Source organism: Caloenas nicobarica, chromosome 1, assembly GCF_036013445.1.
Source record: "Caloenas nicobarica isolate bCalNic1 chromosome 1, bCalNic1.hap1, whole genome shotgun sequence".
NCBI lineage: Eukaryota > Metazoa > Chordata > Aves > Columbiformes > Columbidae > Caloenas > Caloenas nicobarica.
The window spans coordinates 47,444,952-47,461,046 of NC_088245.1; the positions used below are offsets into that span (position 1 = coordinate 47,444,952).

General features: G+C 39.9%; 1 protein-coding gene across 2 annotated transcripts in view; it reads left to right on the top strand.

Annotated features, from left to right (window-relative positions):
• The window catches only part of FGD6 (FYVE, RhoGEF and PH domain containing 6), a 75,860-nt gene that overhangs the window by 23,813 nt on the left and 35,952 nt on the right, over positions 1-16,095 (top strand). For both annotated transcript variants that reach the window (XM_065657026.1, XM_065657034.1), the window contains exons 3-7: positions 2,162-2,309; positions 6,218-6,285; positions 6,378-6,408; positions 14,902-15,053; positions 15,704-15,860. In XM_065657026.1, coding sequence (XP_065513098.1) covers positions 2,162-2,309; positions 6,218-6,285; positions 6,378-6,408; positions 14,902-15,053; positions 15,704-15,860 — 556 coding nt within the window. The remainder of the gene's footprint in view (positions 1-2,161; positions 2,310-6,217; positions 6,286-6,377; positions 6,409-14,901; positions 15,054-15,703; positions 15,861-16,095) is intronic.

Consider the following 16,095-nt stretch of genomic DNA (forward strand, 5'->3'; position numbering starts at 1 on the left):
GAATATATATTTATCTTGTATAATGCTACAGGTATAATAAAGATGTTTGTCGTCTGTAAAATAAGAGAATAGGAGATGGTATCTGCTAAAATAAACATTTTCAGGCCAGCAGGTCATTTGACTGTGAATTAGATAGACTAGGCAAGGAGTTTTCTGAATTGCTAAAGTTAACAAGTTACTGCAGAAATCTTTGTATCGTGCTTGTGTGGTTCCAGGGGAAGCTCTAGTGAAAAGCTGCACTTTTTCATTCCCAAAGCACATGGAGGTGCCGTGGGAATCGTCCCTTGTGTACTCCATACCCTGTTGTCAGCAGCGATCCTCTCTTAGTGGGCACTCCCTGGTTGCCACGCGAAGTTGATAATTTCCAATCTGAATTAAATGGGTGTCCCTCTGCACCCTGCATGCTGCAGTCTGGGCTCAGGGTCTCGTTTGAATTCCATGATGAGCTTGCGATCGCCTTCCTTCCCCCATGCCATTAGGTTCCGGGAGACGGTAACTACTTGGGTGTTTCCCGAGTCCTTCCTGTGTTGTCTTAATAGAACCAAGCTATTTTAGTCTTTTCTACGTCTTCATGGCTGACCAAAGTCTGTCCACAGGGCAGCTTATCTTGTCTTCATCTCTAAATGTATTTCTTTTTGGGATGAGCCTTTGTGCACTGTTTTGTTGTTGGTTTTGTTTTGTTTCGTTTTTTCAACTGTGCCTTGAGCATTGAATAATCAACTCCTTGCTGTGGCTGCTGCACACAGCAACTATTCCTTACTTCTGCTATTCATGTCACAGGCAGCCACCTCTCACAGTATCCACACTGACATGTTTTTGATGTTGTTTTCTTTTTTTTTTTCTTTCTTTCCTTTTTTTCCTGGTAACTGTGACAGTTGGAGGTGTTGAGTCCGGAGAGTTGCCCTCCCTCCCTGCTTCCTTGTGATTCAAAGTGAGGAAAAGAAAAGTCGTGACCGTCCCTTGCGTAGGGAGGCAGAGGGTGGCTATATGGAGAAGTGTGTAGCCCTGGCAGATGTTGGTTGCACAAAATTAGGTGTTGATCAGCACAGTGAGATCTCTGCTGGCTCCAACAGCTTGAGGGCAAGAGTTTCTGGATTTGGGTTTTTTTTGCAGGGTAGCTAATCCTTTTGGCTCATATCACAATAAGCCTGTGGCATCCCAGCATCTTTTCGCAGGCATTTAGCGCAGATTATGTGAATTTAGACACAGCTTTAGTGTAACTGGCAATTATCAGATGTTTTAAAGGATTAAAATAGGAGCCCAGGGATTTCTAGGTAACTTTACCAAAACTTCAGGCTCTGTTTCCTCTATTCTCTTTTTTTCTTTGTTATATTTCTCTACTTCCTTTTTTATTTTCTTCTAGAATTGCATTTTTTAAATCTCTACTGAAGTTGTCAAGGCTAGTTAGAGGAAGAAAGTTGTGTGCCTGTCTCATGCAATTCTGTGTTGCAAATACAGCTGAAGCTAATGAAAAGATACCTCTATAATCATTGTACAGCAGCAGAACAAGGTTATATTTTATAGCTTTGACAGCTACCTGGAAGGTGTCTATCTCTGGGGGATGGGAGCTTTCAATCTCAAAAGCTTCTGCTTTCTTGTTTTTGAGAAAAATTATTGGACCTAATGGTTATAATATTGCCATCCTTGATGCAGTTGTTTAGCGTATGCATTGAGAAACAACCCTATATATATACATGCATCTAAAATTTCAGACAGAAAGCTCCAGTCTGAATACCATATCTGGAAGAAGTCCTGAAGCTATGGGGTGGAGGAGAGCAAAATAGCCATGATCTTTCTTTATCCTTCTGGCACACAGTACAAATGTTGCACTATACATGCACATAGAAAGAAGGGAATAGATTTATCGAACTTTGCTGTCAGGCAAACTCTGGTGGGCAAGAATAACAGAAATATTCCAAACGTACTGTGGATTTTGCTTGCTGTCAGTGAGCATTGTATCAATACCAGCATAAATAAAACACTGCACAGTTATGAGTCCACTGTGGAAAAGCATACCGCTGTCATCATCATCTTCAAATTACCCACTACTGTTTTCAGTGTTTCGTATACCAAGTGGACCACTTATTGTGGGGTAAACCAGAAAGCTCTTTACATAAATAAAGTATGATATGTTTATTGACTATACATATTTTAATTTTAGGTCCATAGAAGAACACCATGATCATCCTAACATGGTAATGGGAGATCTTCAGTCAGATGAAGAAGATATCATGAACAGTTCTGATGAAGATGATGACACAAATTCTGATTCCAGCAAAGGGGAGCCTGATCCTCAAGAAGATAAACAGGTATCTTTTAATCTTTATCTTCTGAAGCTATTCCTCACTCTTGCACTATTTTGTAATTTGTAACCTGTTGGGATGTTTTCATACAAAAGGCATTGAGTCAACATAACTTTATAATTTTGTCGTTCTTATTGTTTAGTGATTTTTTTTTTTTTTTCCCCTAAAATTTTAGTTGAATATGTGTATGTTAGCCTGATATTAAGAGGTCAGGTTTAAAAATATCACACTAGAAAGTGCGTGTTGCCTGGCATATTTGTTTTTAGAGTCATGGAGCTGTAGAGCTGCCTACCATGCCTCTCTAACAGAGCTGTATGCACAGATGCATGTTTAGAGCTTCAGTTTTGAGACCTGTAAATGCCTTTTAATGAGGCTGTCTACACCTCACAGATCCTGCAGTGCACAATGTCTCTTGTGCACCGATCATTTAAAATCAACCTTAGATTTGTGAGCCTGGATGAAGCTCAAGGAAAGGGGCCAGGTGAAGGTTGCAAGGTCTGAGAAGGTCCTTCTGGAAAATCTCTTGGAAGCTGTAGTTTTGTCCAGATGGTCTTATATTGAGGTTCTTGGCCATGAAGCAGAGGCTGTGTCCCAGTAAGCATCCCTGTGCAGACAGCTTTCTTGCATTCGCAGGTTCTGCATGCTAACCTGCCAATAACTGCTTAGTGCACAGGGGAACAGATGGCTGAACCTGTTTTTAATATTTCCTTTTCAATGACTTGAAACACCTTAAATGCCTTTCAGCATTTAAGTTCCTTAATTCACTTCTTTGGTGCCGAGCAGAGACTTTTTGTGTGTGTGTGAGATTTGTCATTATAGGGTCGCAGAGCCATCTCTGTGGCCCTTGGAGGAGCGTAAGCCACACTTGACTGTTGTGGTTGAGGTCTGACCTTCTGGTAGCTTCTGCAAGTGCCAGCTTGGAATGATTTCCACTATTTTAGCCTTATTTCTTCTTCAAATGAGGAGCAGGAAGACAACACTAACTACTTAGAATGAAGGAGGGCCACCAAGGTGATCAGAAGGATGAAACACCTCTCCTGTGAGGACAGACTGAGAGAGCTGGGGTTGTTCAGCCTGGAGAAGAGAAGGCTCCAGGGAGATCTTATTGCGGCCTTTCAGTGCTTAAAGGGAGCCTGTAAGAAAGACGGGGACAGACTTTCTAGCAGGGCCTGTTATGACAGAACAATGGGTAACAGTTTTAAACTAAAGGAGGGGAGATTCAGCCCAGACATGAAGAAGAAATTGTTTACAATGAGGGTGGTGAAACACTGGCCCAGGTTGCCCAGAGAGGTGGTAGATGCCCCATCCCTGGAGACATCCCAGGCCAGGCTGGACGGGGCTCTGAGCAACCTGATCTAGTTGCAGATGTCCCTGCTCATTGCAGGGGGGTTGAACTAGATGACCTTTGGAGGTCCCTTCCAACCCAAACCATTCTATGATTCTAGGGGTCCTCTCCCTCTCCTTGGGGATACCTGCTTTCTTACTTCTTAGTACTGAATGTCTTGACACCAGACTGCCCTTAGACCAATGCCTCTCCTCAGTACCAGTCCTGGTAGCTCTGTTTTATTTGATAGTAGTGCTAGTTGCATCCTTCCCTTAAAAATGAATAATAATACAAAAAACCCCCAAAACAAACAAAACCACCACCACGACCAACATAAAACCAACCAACAAAAATGAGACTTTTTAGTACTTGAAGAGAATACTTGATGATGTGTCAGACCTGAATGTCATTTAACCAAATGGTGAGAGGAATGAATTGGAAGAGGGAAAGGGAGTCGAGGGAAAAGCGAGTTCCTGTGAAACTAAGCAGGACTGTACCTGTACAGAAGGTAACTTAATCTCGCGTGCCTCTAGAATTGCCCTCAACCTTTCACAACAGAGTTTTACAGGAAAGCATCCCCAGTTAGGAGGCTTCTTGGGCAGATTTCACAGCCTAATTCAGCGCTTGCTGTGCAACATCTGCTGTCAGCTCGGTTCAGCCTCTGGTGGCACACGTGGCCAGCAGCTGGGGATCAACAACCAACTTTCCAACAGGGAGAGCACCTGCGGAGGAGAGTGAGGCAGCCTCTGCATCACTCATCAGCTGGGCTTGTTTTTATTTTTGCTTACCACAAGCATCTGGCTGTTTTGATGCTTTTCATCTATTAGAGCAGGTACAAGGTTCCTTCCCAATGCCACACCTGAGAGCCCAATTTGTGTTGCTTTGGTTCTCCCATTAGAGATTCTCTTAAGCCCAGCCTATCTTGGCTGAACAAATGCAATGTTGCCTTTTCAGTGCCAGCTGGTGTATGAAAAGTCTTTCAAATGGACTGGAAAACAGACTGCGATGTTTTGTTTTGTGATTGTTTACCGTTAGTGTCTTGTTCTCAAAATACTAATTTTCTTCTCATTTGCAACTGTCACATCTACCCCGATGGCAGATACCTTGCTCTGCATAATTTACTTGTAAATTCAGTCTTGTAGGGAGTGTGTCAGCTGTGCTTTCTAAAAAGGCATTGAGGCCTGAGGAGGAGTGTTATAATCTCTCCTGAATCTGATTGACCCTCACAGGGTAAGATCTAAGTGTTTTTTGGAAATAAGTTTCATTTTAGAAGTAAAATACCAGCTCTGTGTGAAGATATCTCTGTAGCATATAAAATAAATAATGTACTTTGCATGTATGTGATGCAACACCACGTTATTAAATTTAGAAAAGAATTTTATTAATTTGGCAATGTGTCAGTTAAATTCAAATTGAAATTATTTAAGTTTTATTTTTTATTTGGAATATAACAATGTCATTAAAACCAACCTATGAATATCATTGGTTCCCTGGTTTGATTTCTAGCACGTGAGACTTGTTTCTAGGTTCAGAAAAGACCTAAAATTCCAGATAAATCTTGCAGCATTAGTGCTTATGAACCAAAGGTTCACATATGCAATGCCAGAGGTATCTGCTTTTCTAGATAAACTGTTCAAAGCCTGTATTAAGCTGCCATACTCCATACAGCCTCCCCGGGAGTCCCATGTGTTGTATATCCTGTGATGTCTCGGTGCTCCTCATCCGCGCTCTTTCTTTGCAGCCCATTGAAATGAAAGCCCGAATATCTAATAGATGTGGTGGCAGCTGGCAACCGAGAAGCATATGGCAAACCACGAGAGCTGTTACAGAGAAAGGTGTTTTATCTGAGGGAAATCGTAAATGGGAGTTACACTGTGTAGGAAACGTATTTGTATCCTGACACCTGCCCCCTTTTGCTTTGCTATACCTGTTCCTTATATCTGATGTTGAGCAGTAGCATTGATTTTTTTTTTTTTTTTAAGATAAACGTGTGAACATAAAAAACATCATAATCTCCACAGTGTTTCAGATTGATGACAAGGCTCACACTTCTACAGCTTTGCAGTACGGTTGCTGCATTTTCCTTAGTAGGTGGTCAGAAGCTGACTCTTCTCTTCAGTGTGATATTTTTCTCCTTTAATCTTTCTCAGTAAAGAAAATGTGTACTTCTTTTAAGATGTCCCTGAAGCCCATTTGAGTTTATTGCAAATATTACTGCTGCTGTATTAATCAGAAAAAAATTGAATAATATTCAATATTATCTGTACTGCTTTCGCTAACTAATAAGTGTCACTTGCTAGGACTTCATTTGTTATGGACTTCATTGCTTCCTGTAATAAATAAAAAGGCCAATAGTGTTATAAAAACTATTCTTGGCTAACGTTGTTTGCAGCTACAAGCTAAATTGGTTTTGTCACAGATCCTGAAAAGCCAAAAGATTCCAAAGCCAGGAGATTACAAAGGAGTATAAAACATTTTTATTAGAAATAACTATAGAATAACTACATTGGATTTGAGGAACTACTAGCCTGAAATGATCTTTGCAACAGTTTTAGTAGGTGCATAGTATAACATATAATTTTATTTGCAGAGCAAGGCAGCTGGAAAGAAAACAAAGGTTTACCATATTGCCAAGGAGATCATGAGCTCAGAGAAAGTGTAAGTGTCAATGCTAAACTTTACACCTACTCAGTTGATTTTAATCGGGCAATTAAAATGTAACTATTTTATTTTTCTTGCTTTTCTGATAGGTTTGTGGATGTGCTAAAGCTCTTACACATTGTAAGTATCAAAAAAAAAGGCAGCGTTCTCTTCTATTTGTTTAATCTGTTAAAGTTCTATGTTTAGGCTTTATTGTAGTGAATGTGGCCTTTTCCTGCTGTGTTTACATATTCAAAATATAAAAATTAATTAAGCAGAAGTTTAAAGTTTCAGATTTTATATGATGGATGAATATTTTGTGGCTCCTTCTGCATCTCCTTAATTAATGTATACAGTCTTCCAACTGAGTGAGGGTATTGCTTGAATATTGAAAATTGAATATATATCCATTTATGTTAATCAGCATCATATTTATGCGCCAGCTTGTACCATAGCAACCAAAATACAATCTTTTGTTAGAATAACTTTTAAAGTAAAGGGAGGGGAGGTGGGAACAGTTTACTTTAGAAATGGCAAAAAAAATACACATTCTTTAGGTAATCTAATTAATTAGCTCTAGTGTTGCATCCATCACCATGGCAGCATATTTTTGGGCAGGAATTCTTTGACAGATGCTTGCTTTTCTGGTAACAGCTGTGATTGTAGTACATGCAATGTGTTGTGCACAGCAAGGGTTAAATATTTAATCCATGCTTATGCAGACCGGTCATCTGTTAAACAGGCTGTGTAGAAGGTGATAACAGAAAATTAATAAAGAATTTAGCTCTCTTTAGATCCATTTTATGTGTTTTCTGTCAGCTTCTAAGTGATATGTGTTTGTACCATTTTGTCACTCTTTTACGTGTAATCATAGTGATTTTTTTCCTTGGGCAACAGCAGTGGTAATATTGCAAACAGATGCATTAGCCTATGTTAGTCTCTTGAGAAGCATGTTCTGTGAAACTGGCAACAAAGGCTCTTCTAGATGGATGTATATATTCCAGTAATATGGAGATCTTTCAGGAAACAAAGAACTTACCACACCACTTGCTGATTCCTCTTGCCTTCCGTTTTAGTAATTGGTGTTCTTATTGTGTTGAGGCTTGTTTTTTAACAGCTAGGGCAGCCAGTTGCGGCCGATGTATAATTTATATTCAACATGGTTTCTAGTACAGTACTCAAGCTTAAATATAGGTTAAAGGAAGATAATTGTTCTAATGAGTATAGGCAAGTTTTAAGCTGTATGATTTTTAATTATCATATTTTTCGGGCATATAACATATCTTAAAGGTGTCTTCACTTTTCAGTGTGCTGTTTCTTCATGTAACATGCGCAGTACTGGAAGCAAAGGCTGTTGGTGTGGAGGATGGAGACAAGCAGAGGAAGAACATGGGAGAGGGAGAGTAGTAAGGGAGTTTAGGAAGTTTCTGGACTAAACTTCAGGTTGGCCGTGCATTGTAAATGTGTAGTGCTGGAGGATGGAGTTTGCTTTGTTTTAATGGATAACTCGCAACTCTATTCGTGATGGTATGCTAGTTTCTAGCCGCCAAATAAAAAGCCATTGGAAATGTTTTTGGTGGCTAGCAATAACAATCAACATATATTCAGCCTCGTCTAACAGAGAGGATGCTAGGCTAGGAGTCGAGGAAATAATTTGCCCTCGTCGGGTGGCCTGCAGCATGAACATTGGTGAGTGTCCTTGTCAGAGCGGGCACCAGTTTTCAGGCTCTGTGTGTGCGCATTTTTCGTTAAAAAAAAATTGCCGTATCTGAGAAATGTTGCAGAAACACATTGTTTTATTTACACAAAGTGGTATGCCTGAGGATTTGCATATGTTTGCCAGAGACATTCTTAAATCTGTTTATTTAATTATGTACTTCTTATGTATAGTATTTAAACATTGATAAAACTGCCCTTGTGATTTTACCTGTACTGAACCACTTGGTCTTCAGTGTCAGGATTACTAACTTCAGGCAGGCAAACTCTGACAGGTTCCTGGAATGAAAACTTAGATTCTCCCCAGGCTGGGCTTGTTTTACTGATTGAAAAGATTTGGCTAGTCATGTGAGGCTCCGTTACACCTTCTGAACCATCTGTTGGTGGTTTTCCAAAGAGTAAATACTTGAAATTTAGTGACTAATTCCATTAGCGATGGTCTGAAATTAATAGTATTGTCCTCAGCCTGTCTTACCCATGCCAGTTAATGCAGCTCATTGCTCTTAGTACAGCCAGGGAACAGGACTTTTGATGTAAGAAAAAGGTTTTCGAATTGCTCCTGCTGAGAGCATTTGAAGTGGAGTCTAAAGCAGTTGAGAAGGTAGGAATGTGGCTGGAAACTGGTTACAAGTTGTGTTTGGAGTTTTTTTGTTTGGTTGGTTGTCATTGGGTTTTTTTGTTTGGTTTTTTATTATTATTTGTTCTGTTTTGTTGTTGTGTTGGTTTTTGGTTGTTTTTTGGTTGGTTGGGGTTTTTTTAGCATTTTTGCCTTTTTATATTGACAAAGTCCAGTTAGGTGGTGCAACTCTTCCAAGATACCAGAGTGAGGTGGTTCATACATGGGCTCTGGAGGGTAAACAAGGGTTGAGAAGATGCGATAAGTGCTATTTCTTCCCTAAGGGAACTTGCAGGGGGAAAAAAAGGAACCATGAACTGAATGTAAAACATAAATGACGTAAGAGAAGCAAGCTTGTCACTGCTGTCTGAGATGCTCTGTGCCAGAACACCCGGTGTTCCTGCAAAAGGACTAAGGCAGGACTGGTGCCATCTGTGCATCTTTCTTGTGGGATGCTTTGGAAATGGTTTGCTTTGCACAACCGAGAGGGACCTCCTCAGCAGCACCCTGGTGCTGTAAGGATGAGCTGCCTGGCTTACTTGCTGTCATTGTTTTGGTCCATTTTGTCTTCTGAATTTTGTTCTTTTGCCAAAACCCACCACTCTCTTTTTTTCTCCCATCCTTTTCAATTTCATTTTTCCCCTGCTGCTATGGTATGGGGAGTGAGGCTTCTGGTCCAGCAGAGGAACATGCTTTTTGGGATGGCTTCTTCCACTGCAAGGTTTAGTGTGTGACTTTGTGCTGTGTGAGCAAAGAGGAGCTTAGGCCTGTGGGTTTTTTCCTGAGCCTTTAGATCTGCACTTCTGACTTAGACCCCAGTTCTGCCCTTTTTAGGATTCTTGAGAGCAAGTAGGAGGTTGAGAGGAGGCACCTCTAATTTTTCTTCAACCACAAGATCAGCTTCTTATTGGAGAAGGCAGATAATAGGTCGAACATTTTTCTTTTATCTATATTCTGTATCCTTCCAGAGACACTTAGAAGGGTGGGAAATTCTGGTTTAATATGTTTCCATTTTCAGAAGACAATTGCAAAATTATATATATACATATATAAAATCACTACATATATAGTTTTATATATCTATGAAAACTTAGACTTTTTGTATAGTGAAGCTAAATAGTATGAAAAATAATTATTAGTAGATTTTGAAAAAAAACATAATGTGCACATTGAGAAATAAAATAGCTGTGCGTTTTGGAGCCAGGGAAGTCCTGACCTATGGTCTTGGCTTACAACTGACCTACTGTTTGTCTGTGAAAAAATTCTCTCAACCTCCTTTTTCTCCAACTGTGAAAATTCAATATTTGACCAGTCTGAGGTGAACATGTTGATAACTTTTTAGTCTATGAAGTGCTTTAGAATTGCTGATTGAGGCATTTGACAATGAATTGCAGCTGTAGTCATCTTATTAAGAAGGCTAATGAAATAGTTTTGGTTTGGAAGGAAATACTGTTTTACTACCCAGCCTATCCCTTGAAATAACATCCTGGGAATATGTCAAAGTCAAATCATTGATTATTGTAAAAAATTAACTATCTTATATTGTTAACGACTTGGAAATGAAGGTGTGGAACTACTTGCCAGCTTTCCAGAAGCAATCTCATGTGTGCAAAAAATGTCACGATCCACACTTACTCATAGGCTTCATTAACTATCGTTGCTACAGTTTAACTTAAGAGTTTATGGCTAATAGTCTAACTGTAGTTAAGGCTGCCTATTTATATTTTAAATACTGTATGTGTGGAATCTCCTGTAGCTGTATTCCTAGCAGGCGTGTTTACAGTTTGTCATATACAGCAGCCGGGCTCTTCCCCAGAGCGTGGAACTCTCTCCCCTTCCCTCCGCCCTCCTGTAGGATGGAGGGGTGTGTGTGTTCCTTGAAAATCATCCAAGTGCAAATATATTTTTTTCCTTAAATTAAACTGATATTTGAGCTATCTGCAGGTGTATTTAGCTGGGACTTCTACCTCAGTGGAAGGGATTATGGCTTATTTTTGCTTTGCTGATGGTATGTTCTAGGAGAACAGATCCAAGATGAATATTGGTTGAAGCCTTAGGAGTAAAATACGTGACCATGTGTAGATCACGTAGTTCTTTCTCTTCTGGTTAAATTTACAAGAAGTTTTAATTTCGTCCGTTTGAAGTTATCTTTATTCAAGCTATTAGATACCTGAAGGTACACTGAACCCAGTCAGCAGCTGAGCGAGGGTTTAGTCTGGTCAGCACCTATTTTGGTTTACAACTAAACTTGTTCCTTTGCTCCCTAGACTGAGGCGGGCAGGTCGCCTTGCTGGGAATGCTCCGGTGGAAAGAACCGAGAGGGACTGTGAGTCAGGGCGTTTGCAGAGGGGAAGTGCGTGGGCTGGTCACAGATGATTCACAACAGGATCAGAATTATTTCAGATATCATGGCCCTTTGCTTATTTAAGGAAGCTGCATTGAAGGAGAGGTGGGAGGAAACAAAAGCAGCGATGGTGGTATCCTCAGATATTGTTTAAAAACTACAGAGCTCCGGGGGGAGTGTATAGGATAAATAAAATTCCCTAAACATTTTCAAGTCAGGAATGTTTTATCAGGCAGTAATTCAGCAATGATATGTACTCAGAAGCCTTTAAAACTGCCTAAACTAGATTTTCTTATGCACAAGTACCCAGTGGGATGCTGTCTTAGTTAAGAATAAACTAAGACCGTTTCTGGTTTGGAAAGAACGTGCTTTCCAGAGATGGTGATGAGTGCCGTCCTCTTAGAGTAGCTATGTGAAGACAGTTGCCTTTGCTTAAGCGGTAAAAAGTGGAATCAGAAGATTATTATTGGTCCAGAATATAATGTAGAGCAAGAAAATGTAAGCCAGCATTTCAGAAAGTGTGCAATAGCCTCCTCCCTTCTGAAAGGAAAAATTATCTTGATAAGAAGCTGGGATGATTCAGTATAACTAGTATAATCTTTTGTTTTCTGTCATGCAGCATATGAAACGTTTGCCTAGAGTTGCAAATGTTATTTCTCAGTAAAATAAGCACATTAATTCCCAAGCATGGCAAGTGGGTTTTTTTTAATGAGTAAGGCTGTAGTATTTGAAAGGCTCATTTTAAATTAGAAAATATCTGTGTTTAAAATTCACTGTAATGGATTGCTGCATTGCTTCAAACAGAATAATTTCTAGGACGGCTCAAGTGACTGTCTTTGAAGAGGCTGATGAAAGCAGTGCTCTTCAGCAGCGTTATATAGTACTATATGCTAAATATGTTTGTGATATGAATAATTTCTTGCAGGTATGTATAGATATTAGAGCATTTTTTATTTAGCAGTGAATGGATTTAGTTTTAGAAGGAATTAGCATTAGATGGCTATTACTGCAATTCCTAATTTCTAAGTCACTCACCTCCTTGTATAAAAAGTTGTCCTTATCTGAATACCGTGCACCCTTTGGAGTGAAAATTCAGTGTTTACTTTTAAGTTAACATAGAATCATAGAATACCAGGTTGGGAGGGACCACAAGGATCATCTGGTCCAACCTTTCTTGGCAAAAGCACAGTCTAGACAAGATGTCCAAGCACCCTGTCCAGCTGAATCTTAAAAGTGTCCAGTGTTGGGGAATCCACCACATCCCTGGGGAGATTATTCCAACGGCTGATTGTTCTTGTCGTGAAAAGTTTCCCTCTTGTGTCCAGTTGTAATCTCCCCAGGAGTAACTTGTGCCCATTGCTCCTCATCTTTTCCAGGTGACTCCTTGTAAAAAGGAAGTTAAAACGTATTTTACCTCTGGTAATTAAAACAGACCTCTTCTGTGTTTTGTCCTTTTGGGTAAGAAATTGCTTTCTCAGAAGGCCAGTACCTTCAAGTGTAAACACTGTTAACTCCAACCTTTGTTTGACTTTTCCTACCCCCACCCCTCAGGCATGTGCTCTCTGCCTTCAGCTCTTCAGTTTATCTCAAGATGAACTTGGCGTGACAGTTACTTCACACCCACTGCCAGGTTAAAAATAAATCTTAATATGATTACAGTGAAAAATGCATTGTACTGAAGACTTGATAATTAGGAAAAAAAAAAAAGAAAAAGAAAAAACAGCGTTGAAGTTTAGCTCTTTTGTTGTTTAGCAGGCTGGTTTGCATCATTTGAAAGCTTCACCTTATCTTTCTTCCCTGCGTTTCCTCTCTGCAGGGCTTCCTCCGTTTACTCAGTTATAGAGGGGGACGGAGGGAGTGATGAAACAAAGTTTTGGTTGGTTGTTTTAATGATAGAGTCTTTCGTGGCATGGTCCAAAGCCTGGTGAAGCTGGTGGACTTTGGATCAAGCAAATCAAAAAACCAAATCTGTATTTGGAAAACATCCTGCAGACTCTTTGAATGCTGTATCTAGAAGTTAAATAAATGCTCTTAACTACGAATTACATTCCTGTCTTATCTACTGGTACTTAAACCTGGCTCCCTGCTCCCCTTTTATTGTTTGGGAAGGGAAAAGCCTGGGTTGTTTATTATGCTACAGACAAAATTTTTTTCTTTTCATCGTGCAAGTAGCCTTATAGCATTTCGACAAAATTCTTGATACATCCCATGGCAAAGTACATACAGTGTTTTGTGTGTGCATGTGATTAGGGTGGGGAGAATATTATCATAATATGAGGATGCATTTTGCATGAAGCTCTCCAGAATGCCTCATTTGAGCTTTTGCCATTGTAATTCCATGTATAATTTCAGTGTTAAGCAATGCCCTAGGGTCAGGAAAACCCATAAGATGCAGCTGGTAGTTAACCTATGTGTCACTAGTCTGCACAGAGGATGTAAAACGGAATATTTCCATATGAATAATGCCATCTGTTTTTTAGCTCCCTTGCATTTAATCCTCAGCATTCCCCCATCACAACCATCGCCCTGTATCTCCTTTCTGTTTCTTGTCATAAGTCTGCCCAGTCACAGCCTTGGTGACCCAGAGGGTCACAAAGCGAGAAAGTGTGTCTGGAGCTCACACTGCCCAGAGCTGATGTAATGAGGAGAGAGGGCAGGGGAAAGCTGAGGCTTAAGTTTGAGAGACCCTAAATAGTGCCAGATGCAGGACTGCTGAGATAGCTGGTAAGACCTATAGTAGTAGACCTGGGAAGAGGGAAAGAAGTGGCTGCTTTTATTTTTTTTTTTTTTTTTTCCCCCACCTGAGGGCCCCACAGATTTTCAAGGACAAGTGTGGACCCCATCCACATTTAAAATATAACTCATCTTTGTACTTAGGAAGATGTTTTGGTCACCTTTTTCACCATACGTGTGCACACATTATCGTTTCAGAGGCCACAAAACACGGAGTTGTTACGGATTATCTTTTTTTCACTGTTGCCCAAATTCAAGTGAGACATAACACAATGCACCACCTAATTTGGATTTTTTTTGGTCAGTTTAGACTGTTATTTTTCAAGCAAAATGCTAAATTGCTAACCTTTTTAAAAAAATGGTTTGCATGTGATCAGGGAAAATACCTTGTTTAAAGGATACTGAGTTTCAATATGGATACAATCCTGGCCCTACTGACTCGTGTGGGGCCAAGATTTTAATTCTAAGTAGTTCAATGAGGACCAATAAGCCTCAGCTCTGTCCTACTGGGAGCTGTTTACAGCATTAAAATGCTGTAAGAAGATCCTTGAAGTGTAAGTGGGATTTTCCTCCTCCCTGTAAATGTTTTGAATGTTGGTTTTGTCCATCATTAACATTTGAAATCTCATGGTTCCCATATGTTGTAATGGTATATTTTTGTTAGATGTTTATTTTCCTGTATAAAGAAGAGCTGCTACATACAGTAATTTTTTGTCACCCTAAATTTTTGTCCAAAAGGCATATCTTCCAAAAGGACGTTTGTAGATGACTTAGGAAATCTAGTAAGATTTTTAAATAAGATATTATGATCATATTAACTGATGTAACATTTTTGCTTTTTGACTCTAATATTAGCAAGAAGATACTCAAGGCTGCCAACAGCCTTGCAGATAGATGATGTTTTCCCCCCCCTGCTTAGTTTCCTCATATATAGTACCAGCAGATTTCTTAAGGGCATGGCATAAAAATTATGAACAACTTCTATGTTACGCATACAGGAGCAAGAAAGTAAAGCTCCAGTGTCAAACTGAAGGGATTAAGGCAGTCCCAGGGGAGTAAGTTGAAACTGCAGAGAAACATAACCCAGATGGTACCCGCCTTGCCTTTGGTAATAGGGAGCCGCGCCTGGAATGTCTGCAGAGAACACTGCTGTTGTCTGTCTTAGTGCTTTGAAGGCTTTTGGCTGATGAGAAGGGGGGTTTCTGTCCTCTTTGTGCTCCCGCAGGATTTCCGGGACGCTGTGGCACACGCCTCTAGGCAGCTTGGGAAGCCGGTGATTGAGGACCGAATCCTGAATCAGATCCTGTACTACCTACCTCAGCTGTATGAACTCAATCGGGACCTCCTGAGGGAACTGGAAGAGCGATTATCTCACTGGTGATTATCAATAAAGGGATACCGTTGCTTTGATGTTGTTGAAATTTATCTGTGGGGTGTACGTGACTCGGTGTGACCACGGTTTGACTCTTGTTTGTGTGTCACGTGCCTTCTTAAATGACAGAATTGACTTTGAAAGTACAGGAGACAATTTTCCGTTTAGATGTACATTTTGCCATTTAGATGTATCCAGAAAGGTCCAGAAGGCATGTCAATACATGTTTTTAGCAATCACACTTTTTTATTTAAAAATTCATTTTAAATTTGAAAGTTCTGGTCCCTGCATGGGCGTAAGTGGACTGATTTAATTAGAGGACAAGGAGGCTGTCCTGAAGACCCGTTTGCATTTTAAAGGTAGTTGATATCTACTAACCAGACACAGCACTGATTGACAGCTATAATCTCCTTGAAGTCCATTCTCAGTTAGACTGGTGGGTGGATCTAAATCAGCTGTACAAAGGCACTAAAATGGGTAAAGGCTGCAATCTCGTGCTTGAGTAGCTACTGAGATGGATGACTATCTGCTGAACTGTAAGCTTTTTGTTCAGGACATAAGCTAGCACATCTTACTGTGAAAAGTATGTTTTGCTGTGGGGTTAAGATATATGCTATTTTTAGCTCTTCCTAATTGCTCTACTTTTTGTTCCTAGGCTTGAACATCAAAGAATTGCTGATATATTTGTTAAAAAGGGTCCCTACTTGAAGATGTATTCAACTTACATCAAAGAATTTGATAAAAATGTTGCACTATTAGATGAACAGTGTAAGAAGAATGCAGGTTTTGCTTCAGTAGTGAAAGACTTCGAGGTACTGTAGTCTTTTGTAAGATATATCCTGTTGTGTCTCTTCAGCAGTTGTGATCCTCCATAAGGCTTTACAGACTATCCTCCAATTTGTGGAGTTCTCTTTGTTTCGGGTTTTTTGCTGCAGTTTTGGCTTGAGACTTAGTAGGAAAGTGGAAAGGAGTGAATTCAGATTTTGTGAAGTAACTAGTGATTTTGGCTACTGTGAGATATGATAAAGGATGTTGATTTTCAGAAAA